The sequence below is a fragment of the Saccoglossus kowalevskii genome, chromosome 10 (assembly GCF_978046115.1).
Source record: "Saccoglossus kowalevskii chromosome 10, keSacKowa6.1, whole genome shotgun sequence".
Taxonomy (NCBI): domain Eukaryota; kingdom Metazoa; phylum Hemichordata; class Enteropneusta; family Harrimaniidae; genus Saccoglossus; species Saccoglossus kowalevskii.
This window is the reverse complement of record NC_140650.1, coordinates 4,516,572-4,533,990: the sequence shown is the minus strand read 5'-3', so window position 1 is coordinate 4,533,990 and position 17,419 is coordinate 4,516,572. Positions and strand designations below refer to the sequence as shown.

The window sequence follows — 17,419 nt, the reverse complement described above, 5'->3', positions numbered from 1 at the left end:
TTTCTAGTAGTAGCAATAATTAATAAACAAACTAATATAGATATAATATAATAATTTTCTACAACAAGCTACAGAAGTTATGAAATTATTGTACAATGATGTAAATAATGAAGTTAAACCGACCTTTAAAAAGACCATGGACGGCATCAAGACCCTGTAGATAGAAAAGCAACTGACGAGGAGCCAATAACCATAGATAAAAAATGATGAGCTAAGTGTACAATGTAATCAATGAGGGCGTTATTATTGTCGTAGATTACTAAATATAATCTATAAAAATAGCCGAAAATATTACCGGATTATAAATGCAATTTGGAAGTGACAGTTTACTAGTATTTGATGAAGATATTACAGAAATAGAATTGAATTATACACAAGGAAATAACAGTGAAATGATTTCCACTCCTTTGCAAAACCCAGTAGTAAATTAATTGGCAGAAATAATAAATGTTTATTTTATGAAAACATGCATTATTTTGGTGGTTAGAAAATGCATTTTTACTGTAACAAATACAGATGAATACAATCAGACAATCAGATACTATTTAAAACAAGTACATCTAGCTATATCGAATTAACTCCCAGTTCTTAAAGACCACCTTTCCACTGTTGACAATAACACAATCTCAATGTACCCTGTGACGGCACGTCGCTCCCTAGCCTACCCAGAATGCATTGTGACTTCGATGTATTCAACAGCAACGTCATTTTTAGATCATTGACTTTTAATCTCTTCTGAAACAAATGGTAAGTGTTGTTGTATTATATTGTTTAAAGCGGTGGTTTCGTCGCTTACGCATGCGTAAGGTGGCCATAGCGTGTCATTGTTTACAAACAAGCGTCCACCATGAGCCTTTGCGTTCTTTCGACGTTTGTTGTTATCATCGCTTGGGTCTCAATGGCGCGCGTGCGCAGATGACGACCCTCCCGCTTTAATGTTTTGTGTTTGTAAACGTTGATTCTATTGGATACTCTCCATTTGATGTTTGTATTTGCAAAAGGAATTAGTTCGACTATATGAGCGATTTTTTTGTATGAAGGTAAAAAATATGCAGATCTTCAAATAGAAGAATTGTACCGTAGAGGGCGTTTAAATACACGTTTATGCCCAGGGTATACATATACATACATACACACACATATATAGAGATATGTGGAAAGAAGATGTTTTACCCAGATGGCATTTGATCATGATAGGGATATGACTGAGATTCTTAAAAGATAAATTTTGTCAATTTATTTATTTGAGAATTCCTTGTCTATTATCAGTCATGAACACGGGCTTAGAGCGATTAATGCAAATAAATCGAACACAGTTACAATTTAGAGAGAAATCTACGTCAATAGGGTTTAGAATACCAGATTGAAATATTATTATTATTATTATTATTATTATTATTATTATTATTATTATTATTATTATTATTATTATTATTATTATTATTATTATTAGATCGATTAAAACACATTATACACAATAAATAAAGTTATACTGTTATGCCCAACATACCATAATAATTCTACGTATGATAAACAGTTTATAAAGATATTAATTTGACGATTTGTTCTCCCTTTTTAAATATTTAACGGTTTGTCGGCTATCCAGACTCGTGTTCCGGCTTCCAAAATAACTTGTCAATTGACACCAAATTTGTCGTCGTTATAATGATGCAACCTTCTTGCGATTTTACATGCGACGTTTCAGTCTCTTGACTTTTACGATTTGTTTGTCATTTCAATGTATGTTTCGCACTTTCCCTGGCCTGCTATCGAAAACAACTCTTAAATGTTCCCAGATGATATCGCAGCCTTCTTTTTGAACTTTGAGGACAATTTCCCCCTTCTGTGCCCTAGCCGACCTGATCTCAGACATAGCCGAGAAACTGGACAAAGGTTATATTACTTTTGGAATTTTTATCGACCTGAAAAAAGCCTTTGATACTATAGATCACAATATTCTGTTCCACAAATTACAATATTATGGGATCAGAGGGCTCCCGCTACTCTGGTTTAAAAACTACCTTTCTGTCCGTTATCAATCAGTGAAAATTAACAATATTACATCTACATATAAACCAATAAAGTGTGGTGTTCCACAAGGATCGATTCTTGGCCCACTTTTATTCCTAATTTACATAAATGATATCAATAACTCAACTAATGCTTTTGACTTTCGCCTATTTGCAGACGATACTAACCTCTGTGAATGGTGCAGTGCCAACAAACTTACAGTCAATGTAGAAAAAAACAAATGCATGACTATTAAAACGCCTCATAAACACCTGGGCATTGAGGGCAGCTTGGATATAAATGGGTTTGAGATAGAGGGCGTTTGTTCAATCAATTATCTTGGCGTGTCCATTGACCAGCACCTCAACTGGAAACCTCACATTGAAAAAGTAAAAAAAATAATTGCCCCCAAAGTTGGTATTATCTCCCAGATCAGACATTATGTGCCCAAATCAGTTTTACTTTTGTTATACAATTCCATGATTCTCCCGCATATTAGTTATTGTTTAGAAGTATGGGGAAACTCCTATCATACACTATTAGAGCCTATCCTTCTTTTGCAAAAGAAAGTTGTACGGCTTATCTCATTTGCTGTTTACAATGCACATACTGCCCCTCTATTTAAACTGGGCATACTTGATATTCACAAGTTGTGTAAATTTAAGATATGTCTGTTCATTTATGATCTGAAAAGCAACCGCTATGCCCATACTATCAATGACTATCTCTCCCCTCTACCTCATTTATATCCAACACGACTTGCGTCAGGTAACAACTACTATGTCCCCAGGATGAATCTTTCACTTTCCCAACATACTTTAAAATATACAGCCGTAAAACATTGGAATTCTCTACCTGAGCCAATCAAACAAATTACTAACAGAATAACTTTCAAAAGTTCCCTAAAACAACATATACTGAACAACGTACTTTAATATTTAAATACTAGCTTTATCATATGTATGATACAAATATTATTTGCAGCTAAACTTTATTTGTACTTGCCCACGATTGTTCCACTAATAATATGATGTGCAGAGTAGCGCATTAACAGCTCCATTTTTTTTTTTTTTTTTTTATTATTTTTTTTTTATTTTTTTTTTATTATTATTATTTTACTTATTTATTTCTGGAGATTTTGTTTTATGTTTGTTTGTATGTGTATGTATGTATGTGTGTGTACATATATATACATATATATATATATATATAGCCTGCATAGAAATGTATATTGGTTAGGATTGGGCCTCCGACTAGATTAGTTCGAATGAACTACCTCTGTGGTCCACACCAAGAAATTATTATTATTATTATTATTATAAGATTACTAGAATTGTTATTATTATTGGTGAAATAAATTATAATGTAATATAAGTTATCTCCAACTTTGCAGACAACTTTCTCGCCTCCCAAGACTGTAGATGATTTTTTCACTTGCAACATTTACTACTTTTCAAACAAGTTTGTATCTCCTTGAACTACATTTTAGGACGTCTGGGACAACTTTTTCGTCTTTCGTCGTCATAACAACTTTTCCATATACTCAAACTAAATTTTCAAATTTCAACTTTTCGACCCTCTAAAGCAAACTTATTAAGCTTGCAATCGCATTGCCTGACTTCTCAAACATTTTAGGACTGTTCAAACAACTTCCTTGCCTTCCAAAAACTCATCCACTTTTTTATCGAATTTTCCCAAAAATTCAGCCCGTTCAGATTTCTCCCTATTCAAAGTTTCAAAGTTGTCTTTACAACTTTTCAGCAAAGTTTAAGATTTTTCTGCCAAATGAATGTTAACAACTTTCCAACCAACTTGTTATATTTTCTAGCCAACTTCCATGACCTTTCACGAAACATTTGCGACTCTTCAGATGAACTTTAGAACTTTCTACAAAAATTTTGTTATTTTGGTTGTTATTTTGTGAAAAATTCCACAGAAACAAAATAGGATTCCTAGTCACCTTCATATTCATATTTAATTGTCAAAGGCATGACATTCCGGCCATAGAAAATACCTGCCGTTCACTAAAATAAATGTCATCAAAGTGTATAGACAGGTTATTTCTATTTTTAAATAAATATATTTATATTGACCAGTTGTGCAATGTGAAAAAGATAAATTCTTGTTATTTTCATTTGTAAGTTGACTTCTAAATAAGCGCATAATTTTGCGATTACAAAAATTACATTATTTCGTGCCAAAATTTAATATTTGTCAACAAAAAATATACTTTTATTTTGTTCACAATTTATCTGTTTTATTTAGAATCTCAGTCAATAATATGCACATATTTGAATACACAGCAATAAATACACATTCAGTCGTTAAAACTTACATATTGTAATTTTTTTTACCATGAAAGACTTGAAGTACCATATAATAAGGAACTACTAGTATATCCCAGTGTTTAACTTATAATCACTTCAGATATTAACCAACGTTACTCAATCAATTAGCATATGTTTATTTCGGAAATGTACACATTCGCTTAACATGCTCTCACACAGCGTGAGTAATATGGACATTTTCCTAACTCCTGGTCGACTTTTCACTACTCGGTCGGTCTCAGTAGGTTTTGTTGTCTTTTCATCCACACACTTCATTTGTATTCCCACAAGATGTTTACTTTCAAATTGTTATACATGTACTTATTTATGTTTTTAAAATGTAAAATGGGTGTCTTTTGACTGATATTTGGGTCTTTTCAAAGTTCACATCGATATCGTTTTCAAGTCAACTTTACGCGAATTTAGGTGTATTGCCTTGTTAAACATAATTCATTAACATGCCGATTATCAACAGTTTTATTTAGAAATACAATGTAGAATCATATAAAAACTGTTCTGGTCTCGATCCACCCTATCTATCTTTCGTCTTTCTTGGTGGAGCGCCTTTCTAAACAAAATGTCTCAAGATATTTTAAAATGCAAGTTAATTCCGTATTTTATGATTAATACCAAATGATGATACGAAAACAACATGTCGTCATTGCGAATGACATAGTACCCGTATGTAGATACATTTGACTTGAAGACACATATGGGAGAAGGAATAATAGCAAGGACATGGTGATAATCAAAAAATCGGAATCGGTTATGTATGTCATACAAATGAAATACAAACAAATACCAAAAATAAACGCCAGTAGGTTAAATTTCATTGAAACCTAAGAATAACATTGGCCAAAAAGTGAAATTTAAATTTAAAAGGCATTTATTAGTTTTCAAAAGCTGAAAAAAACGATGAACGATGGTTGCAAATGTTGGTATTCTTCACACATAACAAGTGGATTTTAGAGCGTGGTGGTTGTCGCGCAGCTCGTGTTCGAATTTCAGTTAAACAAACAATGTATTTTACACGCGTTGTGTACGTTGCTGTGACTCTCATATCGAACAGGACGCGGAGCGATGACTGCCGCCCTTTAAGACTTATTACACGTACCAAGATTATACCTTGTAGTTGTTTGCAGTTTCATTGTTCATTTCGCAGTTTACATGTGGCGACGGGAAAGTTCGCTCTTATGCGTTATCTTGACAGGTGGTGGCGCTACATCGTTTGCCCATTTATTCAGTAAATGGTCCTGACTGGAGTCCTAATATAATAATTTTATTATTATTTAGAAAGTTTTGTAACCTGACCTGCAACCTTATTCTGCGTTTTGATACTGGTCCACTAAAAAGACAAAACACGATATTTTCTTGTTATTTTGTACATCAGTTTTCTCCAAACCATGCACGGTGACCCCATTTTTATTTCATTTCTTCATCCCTGTTAACATGAAGTATACCTAGACTCGATTTACATTCTACCTTCAAAACAAAACAGTTTGTCACACAGGCAACAACAACAACTACTATACAAACAACTTGAACTTCGGTGGTTAATCAATTCTTTACTGCTTACTATTATAAAAATTCATGATACATTTATTGCACTAATATTTAAATAATATCTGCAAGGTTATATTTGACGAATAAGCAGTCTGATAATGCGCGACTATACAAAGAAACCGCGGCGAAAAACCCAGAAGTACGTGTGCCTGGCTGCTCTAGTTGTAGGTTAGTAGGCTTCACAGTACAATTGGATGGTTATTTCAGAAACTAGTAGTTTACTCTCTTAATCCGCATTACATATGTCCATATGTTTTGACTTCAGCCTGACCAACCACAGAAATAGATGGTCAGGCCCCTGTTGTTAGGTGCAACAATCTCTTCGACACCTAGCTGCAGTTCTGTAGCTCACGATTCCCGGTCTTCGGGTTATGGGGGAAAGTCATCTGTTATAGTGTACACCAGTTCGTCTCTTGTTATCCACCCCTGAACCTTATCTTAACAATTACACACATTGTTTTGGAACCCATAACCCAAAGACCGGGAATCGTGAGCTACAGAACTGCAGCTATTCGACACCAAGTCCGGGAACCATTCTGATTCATTCGATTCGTTGCGTGTCAATGAATACTAGTAAAAGTAAATTTATAATGTTTTTAACTATAGGATATGCACCTTGACAAAAATAAATGTTGATACATAGCTAATGCGTCTGCACTATTTAGTGATGACCTTGCTGCAGTTGAAGCAGCTCAGTTTGAACTAATGTTGCTCCGTGTTACAACCATACAGATCCACTAGTGCAATCGATGTTGCTAAGACTGCAAGGTCGGCACTAAACAGTGTAGAATCATTGGCGAATCGTTAAGTTTTGAGTTTGTACACAAGGACTAAATTGCATATTGCTTCCAAGCATTAAAGTGGAGGGTTTGTAACCCGCGCATGCGCGGGGATTGAATCCCAGGTGACGATAACAACGCACGCTAAAGACGGGTAGACGCTTGTTTGTAAACACCAACAAGCTATGCCCATCTGTTGCATGTGCAGGTGACAACTCCCCCGATTTAAATTGTCATATATTTATATTCTCAAATATTTTTTTTAATTTTATTATATTTTTTTCAGCTTGAAATAACTTAATGAATGAACATTTGGTAATCAGAGAACTTATTTCGAAATACATAGTCATCTGACAAGGGTAAAGAATGGGTCATCAGATACAGTCAGATCACATACTGTTGTACCTCTGAAGACCAGTGGTACAACATGCTACAGCACGTCAGGACAATAGTTTATAAGAAAGATGGTTTATTTTATACAAAAGATGTGTCCTCACTGACAAGTTGTGCAAAAGATTTTACACATTACGCAGGCAAGATATGTCATTTGATCATAATAATCCAAAAGATGTTTTAGCTGGATATCTCAAAGTAACTGTTCAAAAGGTGTTATAGCCATCACTGGAAATATGTCATCTCATGGTAGTACCTCTGCCATTGAAAATATGTCAATTCATTGTACTACTTCAAAAGATGACACACCAGCCACTGAAAATATGTCATCTCAGCATAGTACTTCAGATGATACCACACCTGCCATTGAAAATATGTCATCTCAGCATAGTACTTCAAAAGATGCCACATCTGCCATTGAAAGTATGTCAAATCAGCATAGTACTTCAAAAGATGCCACACCAGCCACTAAAAATGTGTCATCTCAGCATAGTACTTCAAAAGATGCCCCACCAGCCACTGAAAATATGTCATCACAGTTTAAGAGATCAAAAAACAAAAATAGTCCAGAAGATGTCACAGTTGTCACTGAAAATATGTCATCTCATTGTAATACTTTGGAAGATGTATCAGTTGTCAAGGAAAATATGTCATCTCAGGGTAATAGTCCAGAATATGTCACAGAAAATGTGTCATTTCTGTGTGATAGTCCAGAAGAAGTCACAGTTGGTGATAAATCATCTCAAAGAGGCAGTCCAAAACAGGATTGTAAAAACAGTGGTAATCTTACCGCTTCTGCAGGAGAAAGTACACCTCAAAAACAGCTATCTGGGAAAGCAAGAAAAAAAAGGACAAAAACAAGAAAACATGCCACTGAAAGAACATTTAAATGTGAACAGTGTGGTAAGTTATTTGCTCAGAGTTTCCACCGGAATGAGCATGCACGCATACATACAGAAGTGAAAACGTTTGGATGCAAGGTTTGTGGGAGAACATTTATGAGAAAGAAAGACATGGAGAGACATATACAGACTGTTCATATGAAGGAATATGTGCATCATTGTAGCGAGTGCGGTAAAGGGTTCTCAAAACATCAAACTTGAAGATTCACGTGATGAGAAAACACACTGGAGAGATGCCTTACAAATGTAAGCAATGTGGCAAGGAATTCCCGCATACCAGCATGCTCAAAAACCATGAACTGACACATTCACAGCGAGGTGAATTGGAGCGCAAACACCTGTGTGAATATTGTGGAAAGCTGTTCACCCGTGAGTACCATGTTAAGCGACACATACAAATTCATACAAGGGAAAACGCAAGCATGTGTGAAATATGTGGAAGATCATTCACACAGAAATGTCACTTAGACTCTCACATGGGGATTCATGTGAGGGATGAAATGCTTAATGAGGGAAAACTGAATCAAGTCATGTGATCTGTAAATTGGTATCTGTGTGTACGTGTACAGGGGTACATGCCTGTTTCAAATTGGTTTGTAAGCTGCACTATTCTTTTGTGGATTGTACTATTGTTTTATTAGATTGAACTTTTGTTTTGTCAGTTGCGCTATTGTTTTCCAGGTTTCATTATTGTTTTTAGGCTAAAATACGACTGCAACAGATCATGTGTAATATTAACTATTTGTTTATGCAAACATACATGTACATACTATTTTGTTTACATTACTATCACTGCTGGGTAAAATATTTGCTTCTATAATATATACCAGATTGAACAAATGGGTCGCAAGTCATATAGCATGCTAGATAATGTTTATATTAGACACCATCATAAATAGATATTTCACTCATAAGAGCATTATATGTTAATCTTTAAATTGCTAAAAAAAATGGTCTTCATGGTCGCTTTTTCAAAATTTTACAGTCTATGTATAGCAATATAAAGTCTCAGGTATGAAGCCTAAAAAGGGGATAATGGAAACGTTTAAATGTCTTTGTGGGGTTCAACAAGGTTTTGTCGTGTCACCTCTTCTGTTTGCTTTGTTTATAAACAACCTTGGTGACTATTTGGAGCACAGACTTTCAGGTGTATATGTTGGTTTTGTTTGCTTTGTTTATAAACAACCTCGGTGACTATTTGGAGCACAGACTTTCAGGTGTATATGTTGGTTTACTTAAATTGTTTTACTTACTATTTGCTGATGATTTAATATTTTTTAGTTCGAATGCAGTTGGTTTACAAAGACTGCTGAACGGTTTATCAGAGTATTCAGGCAAATGGAAACTTAAAGTCAATATTAGTAATACAAAAATTGTGGTTTTTAAAAATGCCGGCAAATTAAGGCATTATGAAAAATCGCACTACAATAGAGAACAACTACCGGCTTTGTCTTATTTTTGTTATCTCTGGGTATTACTTTTTTGAATAATAGTCGCTTTACGGCAGTGAAGTTTGGGGTTTTGACAAAGGGGTAAATATTGAGGAAACACATCGCAAGTTTTGTAAATTTATTATAAATTTGCTTACAACCACAGCAAATTCTGTAATTTATGGAGAACTAGGTAGACTACCTCTAATCCATTTGAGTTACATACGTATTGTTAAATTTTGGTTGAAAATTTTAAAAATGCAAACACAGCGTTATGTTTACTAATGTTACCTTTTCCAGTATAAAGAAGCAGAACAACTGTAAATGTTGGGCTTTCCAAGTCAAAGAACTACTATTTTCGCATGGTTTTGCTTTTGTTTGGTTAAACCAAGGCGTGGATAACTGTTCCTTTTTGTCTCTATTCACCCAAAGAGTTCATGATATGTATAAACAAACTTGGTTTACAGATCTCAACAACTATCCTAAACTTGATAAATACAGAGATTTTAAAATCAATTTTGGATGTGAAAAATATTTGCATTTAAATAAAGATAACAAGTTAGGTTTTGCGCTATGTCAGCTAAGAACATCATCCCACAACCTTCGGATTGAATCTGATCGTAAATTAAACATGCTGAGGAATATGAGAATCTGTAAATTATGTAATCTAGGGTTGGTTGAGGATGAATACCATTTTTGTCTTGTATGTCCACATTATAAAAATCTTAGAAAAAATATTTACCTATATTTAATCAGTCAAATCAAACTTTTTTCTTTGTTTAATGCAGTTTGACAACTTATCTGTACTTCAAATTTAGAAATTTGTATTCTACGCTTATAAACACAGAGAAAATCTACTTAACCAGTTGTGACTATTAGATTCAACAATTATTTAAAGAATTCCTCTTTATGTATTTTTTTTTCTATTTTTGATTTATTGTACCTAGGCCTGAGGCCATTGTACTGAATAAAATTCATATGTCATATACTATTTTGTTATGTTATTCTATATTATAAAGAAAACTTGCGATGCGAGAAATATTAATTTGAGGCAGAAATCAAATTTGATTTCTAATTAAATTTTATTAATATATACAACACTATCATATATATCATTTATGCAGGCTCATTAGATAGAAGCTTAAATTCAGCTCAATCTATCTTAAGGCAGGAGATTTAAAATAAATGGACACCTCAAAGTTTAGTGTGTGTCTTTAGGGTTTAAGCAAGCTCAAAATGTTATTTATTGAAACTGAAACTTTCTATCTATACAAGTGTCTTCATATCTGTACAAGTGAGGAGCTATTGTTCACTTGGCAGATTCTTCATATCTGTACAAGTGGGAGCTATTGTTCACTTGGCCTATTCTTCATATCTGTACAAGTGGGAGCTATTGTTCACTTGGCATATTCATACCTGTACAAGTGAGGAGCTATTGTTCACTTGGCCTATTCTTCATATCTGTACAAGTGGGAGCTATTGTTCACTTGGCATATTCATACCTGTACAAGTGAGGAGCTATTGTTCACTTGGCAGATTTTTCTTATCTGTACAAGTGAGGAGCTATTGTTCACTTGGCAGATTCTTCATATCTGTACAAGTGGGAGCTATTGTTCACTTGGCAGATTTTTCATATCCGTACAAGTGGGGAGCCATTGTTCAATTGGCAGATTTTTCATATCCGTACAAGTGGGGAGCCATTGTTCACTTGGCAGATTTTTCTTATCTGTACAAGTGAGGAGCTATTGTTCACTTGGCAGATTCTTCATATCTGTACAAGTGGGGAGCTATTGTTCACTTGGAAGATTTTTCTTATCTGTACAAGTGAGGAGCTATTGTTCACTTGGCAGATTCTTCATATCTGTACAAGTGGGAGCTATTGTTCACTTGGCAGATTCTTCATATCTGTACAAGTGCAGAGCTATTGTTCACTTGGCAGATTTTTCATATCTGTACAAGTGGGAGCTATTGTTCACTTGGCAGATTCTTCATATCTGTACAAGTGGGAGCTATTGTTCACTTGGCAGATTTTTCATATCTGTACAAGTGGGGAGCTATTGTTCACTTGGCAGATTCTTCATATCTGTACAAGTGCAGAGCTATTGTTCACTTGGCAGATTCTTCATATCTGTACAAGTGCAGAGCTATTGTTCACTTGGCAGATTTTTCATATCTGTACAAGTGCAGAGCTATTGTTCACTTGGCATATTCATTTCTGTACAAGTGAGGAGCTATTGTTCACTTGGCCTATTCTTCATATCTGTACAAGTGGGAGCTATTGTTCACTTGGCATATTCATACCTGTACAAGTGAGGAGCTATTGTTCACTTGGCAGATTCTTCATATCTGTACAAGTGGGGAGCTATTGTTCACTTGGCAGATTCTTCATATCTGTACAAGTGGGAGCTATTGTTCACTTGGCAGATTTTTCATATCTGTACAAGTGGGGAGCTATTGTTCACTTGGCATATTCTTCATATCTGTACAAGTGGGAGCTATTGTTCACTTGGCATATTCATACCTGTACAAGTGAGGAGCTAAAATGCTCAAAATGTTATTTATTGAAACTGAAACTTTCTATCTATACAAGTGTCTTCATATCTGTACAAGTGAGAAGCTATTGTTCACTTGGCAGATTCTTCATATCTGTACAAGTGGGAGCTATTGTTCACTTGGCATATTCATACCTGTACAAGTGAGGAGCTATTGTTCACTTGGCAGATTCTTCATATCTGTACAAGTGGGGAGCTATTGTTCACTTGGCATATTCTTCATATCTGTACAAGTGGGAGCTATTGTTCACTTGGCATATTCATACCCGTACAAGTGAGGAGCTATTGTTCACTTGGCCTATTCTTCATATCTGTACAAGTGGGGAGCTATTGTTCACTTAGCATATTCTTCATATCTGTACAAGTGGGAGCTATTGTTCACTTGGCAGATTCTTCATATCTGTACAAGTGGGAGCTATTGTTCACTTGGCATATTCATACCTGTACAAGTGAGGAGCTATTGTTCACTTGGCCTATTCTTCATATCTGTACAAGTAGGAGCTATTGTTCACTTGGCATATTCATACCTGTACAAGTGAGGAGCTATTGTTCACTTGGCAGATTCTTCATATCTGTACAAGTGGGGAGCTATTGTTCACTTGGCATATTCTTCATATCTGTACAAGTGGGAGCTATTGTTCACTTGGCATATTCATACCTGTACAAGTGAGGAGCTATTGTTCACTTGGCCTATTCTTCATATCTGTACAAGTGGGGAGCTATTGTTCACTTAGCATATTCTCCATATCTGTACAAGTGGGAGCTATTGTTCACTTGGCATATTCATACCTGTACAAGTGAGGAGCTATTGTTCACTTGGCAGATTCTTCATATCTGTACAAGTGGGGAGCTATTGTTCACTTGGCAGATTTTTCTTATCTGTACAAGTGAGGAGCTATTGTTCACTTGGCAGATTCTTCATATCTGTACAAGTGGGAGCTATTGTTCACTTGGCATATTCATACCTGTACAAGTGAGGAGCTATTGTTCACTTGGCCTATTCTTCATATCTGTACAAGTGAGGAGCTATTGTTCACTTGGCATATTCATACCTGTACAAGTGATGAGCTATTGTTCACTTGGCCTATTCTTCATATCTGTACAAGTGAGGAGCTCTTGTTCACTTGGCAGATTCTTCATATCTGTACAAGTGGGAGCTATTGTTCACTTGGCAGATTTTTCATATCTGTACAAGTGCAGAGCTATTGTTCACTTGGCCTATTCTTCATATCTGCACAAGTGGGAGCTATTGTTCACTTGGCATATTCATACCTGTACAAGTGAGGAGCTATTGTTCACTTGGCAGATTCTTCATATCTGTACAAGTGGGGAGCTATTGTTCACTTGGCATATTCTTCATATCTGTACAAGTGGGAGCTATTGTTCACTTGGCATATTCATACCTGTACAAGTGAGGAGCTATTGTTCACTTGGCCTATTCTTCATATCTGTACAAGTGGGGAGCTATTGTTCACTTGGCAGATTCTTCATATCTGTACAGGTGCAGAGCTATTGTTCACTTGCCAGATTTTTCGTATCTGTACAAGTGCAGAGCTATTGTTCACTTGGCATATTCATTTCTGTACAAGTGAGGAGCTATTGTTCACTTGGCCTATTCTTCATATCTGTACAAGTGGGAGCTATTGTTCACTTGGCATATTCATACCTGTACAAATGAGGAGCTATTGTTCACTTGGCAGATTCTTCATATCTGTACAAGTGGGGAGCTATTGTTCACTTGGCAGATTTTTCTTATCTGTACAAGTGAGGAGCTATTGTTCACTTGGCAGATTCTTCATATCTGTACAAGTGGGAGCTATTGTTCACTTGGCATATTCATACCTGTACAAGTGAGGAGCTATTGTTCACTTGGCCTATTCTTCATATCTGTACAAGTGAGGAGCTATTATTCACTTGGCAGATTTTTCATATCTGTACAAGTGGGGAGCTATTGTTCACTTGGCATATTCATACCTGTACAAGTGATGAGCTATTGTTCACTTGGCCTATTCTTCATATCTGTACAAGTGAGGAGCTATTGTTCACTTGGCATATTCTTCATATCTGTACAAGAGAGGAGCTATTGTTCACTTGGCAGATTCTTCATATCTGTACAAGTGGGAGCTATTGTTCACTTGGCATATTCTTCATATCTGTACAAGTGGGAGCTATTGTTCACTTGGCATATTCATACCTGTACAAGTGAGGAGCTAAAATGCTCAAAATGTTATTTATTGAAACTGAAACTTTCTATCTATACAAGTGTCTTCATATCTGTACAAGTGAGGAGCTATTGTTCACTTGGCAGATTCTTCATATCTGTACAAGTGGGAGCTATTGTTCACTTGGCATATTCATACCTGTACAAGTGAGGAGCTATTGTTCACTTGGCCTATTCTTCATATCTGTACAAGTGGGAGCTATTGTTCACTTGGCATATTCATACCTGTACAAGTGAGGAGCTATTGTTCACTTGGCAGATTCTTCATATCTGTACAAGTGGGGAGCTATTGTTCACTTGGCATATTCTTCATATCTGTACAAGTGGGAGCTATTGTTCACTTGGCATATTCATACCTGTACAAGTGAGGAGCTATTGTTCACTTGGCCTATTCTTCATATCTGTACAAGTGGGGAGCTATTGTTCACTTAGCATATTCTTCATATCTGTACAAGTGGGAGCTATTGTTCACTTGGCACATTCATACCTGTACAAGTGAGGAGCTATTGTTCACTTGGCAGATTCTTCATATCTGTACAAGTGAGGAGCTATTGTTCACTTGGCAGATTTTTCATATCTGTACAAGTGCAGAGCTATTGTTCACTTGGCAGATTCTTCATATCTACAAGTGGGACCTATTGTTCACTTGGCAGATTTTTCATATCTGTACAAGTGAGGAGCTATTGTTCACTTGGCAGATTTTTCATGTCTGTACAAGTGGGGAGCTATTGTTCACTTGGCAGATTCTTCATATCTACGAGTGGGACCTATTGTTCACTTGGCAGATTTTTCATATCTGTACAAGTGGGGAGCCCTTGTTCACTTGGCAGATTTTTCTTATCTGTACAAGTGAGGAGCTATTGTTCACTTGGCAGGTTCTTCATATCTACAAGTGGGAGCTATTGTTCACTTGGCAGATTTTTCATATCCGTACAAGTGGGGAGCCATTGTTCACTTGGCAGATTTTTCATATCCTTACAAGTGGGGAGCCATTGTTCACTAGGCATATTTTTCTTATCTGTACAAGTGAGGAGCTATTGTTCACTTGGCAGATTCTTCATATCTGTACAAGTGGGGAGCTATTGTTCACTTGGAAGATTTTTTCTTATCTGCACAAGTGAGGAGCTATTGTTCACTTGGCAGATTCTTCATATCTGTACAAGTGGGAGCTATTGTTCACTTGGCAGATTCTTCATATCTGTACAAGTGCATAGCTATTGTTCACTTGGCAGATTTTTCATATCTGTACAAGTGGGAGCTATTGTTCACTTGGCAGATTCTTCATATCTGTACAAGTGGGAGCTATTGTTCACTTGGCAGATTTTTCATATCTGTACAAGTGGGGAGCTATTGTTCACTTGGCAGATTCTTCATATCTGTACAAGTGCAGAGCTATTGTTCACTTGGCAGATTCTTCATATCTGTACAAGTGCAGAGCTATTGTTCACTTGGCAGATTTTTCATGTCTGTACAAGTGCAGAGCTATTGTTCACTTGGCATATTCATTTCTGTACAAGTGAGGAGCTATTGTTCACTTGGCCTATTCTTCATATCTGTACAAGTGGGAGCTATTGTTCACTTGGCATATTCATACCTGTACAAGTGAGGAGCTATTGTTCACTTGGCAGATTCTTCATATCTGTACAAGTGGGGAGCTATTGTTCACTTGGCATATTCTTCATATCTGTACAAGTGGGAGCTATTGTTCACTTGGCATATTCATACCTGTACAAGTGAGGAGCTAAAATGCTCAAAATGTTATTTATTAAAACTGAAACTTTCTATCTATACAAGTGTCTTCATATCTGTACAAGTGAGGAGCTATTGTTCACTTGGCAGATTCTTCATATCTGCACAAGTGGGAGCTATTGTTTACTTGGCATATTCATACCTGTACAAGTGAGGAGCTATTGTTCACTTGGCCTATTCTTCATATCTGTACAAGTGGGAGCTATTGTTCACTTGGCATATTCATACCTGTACAAGTGAGGAGCTATTGTTCACTTGGCCTATTCTTCATATCTGTACAGGTGGGGAGCTATTGTTCACTTGGCATATTCACACCTGTACAAGTGAGGAGCTATTGTTCACTTGGCAGATTCTTCATATCTGTACAAGTGGGGAGCTATTGTTCACTTGGCATATTCTTCATATCTGTACAAGTGGGAGCTATTGTTCACTTGGCATATTCATACCTGTACAAGTGAGGAGCTATTGTTCACTTGGCCTATTCTTCATATCTGTACAAGTGGGGAGCTATTGTTCACTTAGCATATTCTTCATATCTGTACAAGTGGGAGCTATTGTTCACTTGGCATATTCATACCTGTACAAGTGAGGAGCTATTGTTCACTTGGCAGATTCTTCATATTTGTACAAGTGAGGAGCTATTGTTCACTTGGCAGATTTTTCATATCTGTACAAGTGCAGAGCTATTGTTCACTTGGCAGATTCTTCATATCTGTACAAGTGCAGAGCTATTGTTCACTTGGCAGATTCTTCATATCTGTACAAGTGGGGAGCTATTGTTCACTTGGCAGATTTTTCATGTCTGTACAAGTGGGGAGCTATTGTTCACTTGGCAGATTCTTCATATCTACAAGTGGGAGCTATTGTTCACTTGGCAGATTTTTCATATCTGTACAAGTGGGGAGCCATTGTTCACTTGGCAGATTTTTCTTATCTGTACAAGTGAGGAGCTATTGTTCACTTGGCAGGTTCTTCATATCTACAAGTGGGAGCTATTGTTCACTTGGCAGATTTTTCATATCCGTACAAGTGGGGAGCCATTGTTCACTTGGCAGATTTTTCATATCCTTACAAGTGGGGAGCCATTGTTCACTAGGCATATTTTTCTTATCTGTACAAGTGAGGAGCTATTGTTCACTTGGCAGATTCTTCATATCTGTACAAGTGGGGAGCTATTGTTCACTTGGAAGATTTTTCTTATCTGCACAAGTGAGGAGCTATTGTTCACTTGGCAGATTCTTCATATCTGTACAAGTGGGAGCTATTGTTCACTTGGCAGATTCTTCATATCTGTACAAGTGGGAGCTATTGTTCACTTGGCAGATTTTTCATATCTGTACAAGTGGGGAGCTATTGTTCACTTGGCAGATTCTTCATATCTGTACAAGTGCAGAGCTATTGTTCACTTGGCAGATTCTTCATATCTGTACAAGTGAGGAGCTATTGTTCACTTGGCAGATTCTTCATATCTGTACAAGTGGGAGCTATTGTTC

The 17,419-nt window shown here is 36.2% G+C and overlaps 1 protein-coding gene across 1 annotated transcript; it reads left to right on the top strand.

Annotated features, from left to right (window-relative positions):
* Positions 1 to 6,010: 6,010 nt before the first annotated feature.
* Positions 6,011 to 8,303, top strand: LOC102804326 (uncharacterized). Its single transcript, XM_006815281.3, has 2 exons — positions 6,011 to 6,068; positions 6,966 to 8,303. The coding sequence occupies exon 2, from the start codon at positions 7,309 to 7,311 to the stop codon at positions 8,173 to 8,175; it is 867 nt and encodes a 288-aa protein (XP_006815344.2). The 5' UTR covers positions 6,011 to 6,068; positions 6,966 to 7,308; the 3' UTR covers positions 8,176 to 8,303.
* The last annotated feature ends 9,116 nt before the right edge of the window (positions 8,304 to 17,419 follow it).

Bases quoted from the DNA above. Each gene is read 5' to 3' on its own strand.
- LOC102804326 (XM_006815281.3), top strand. From the start codon at position 7,309: ATGTCATCTCATGGTAGTACCTCTGCCATTGAAAATATGTCAATTCAT.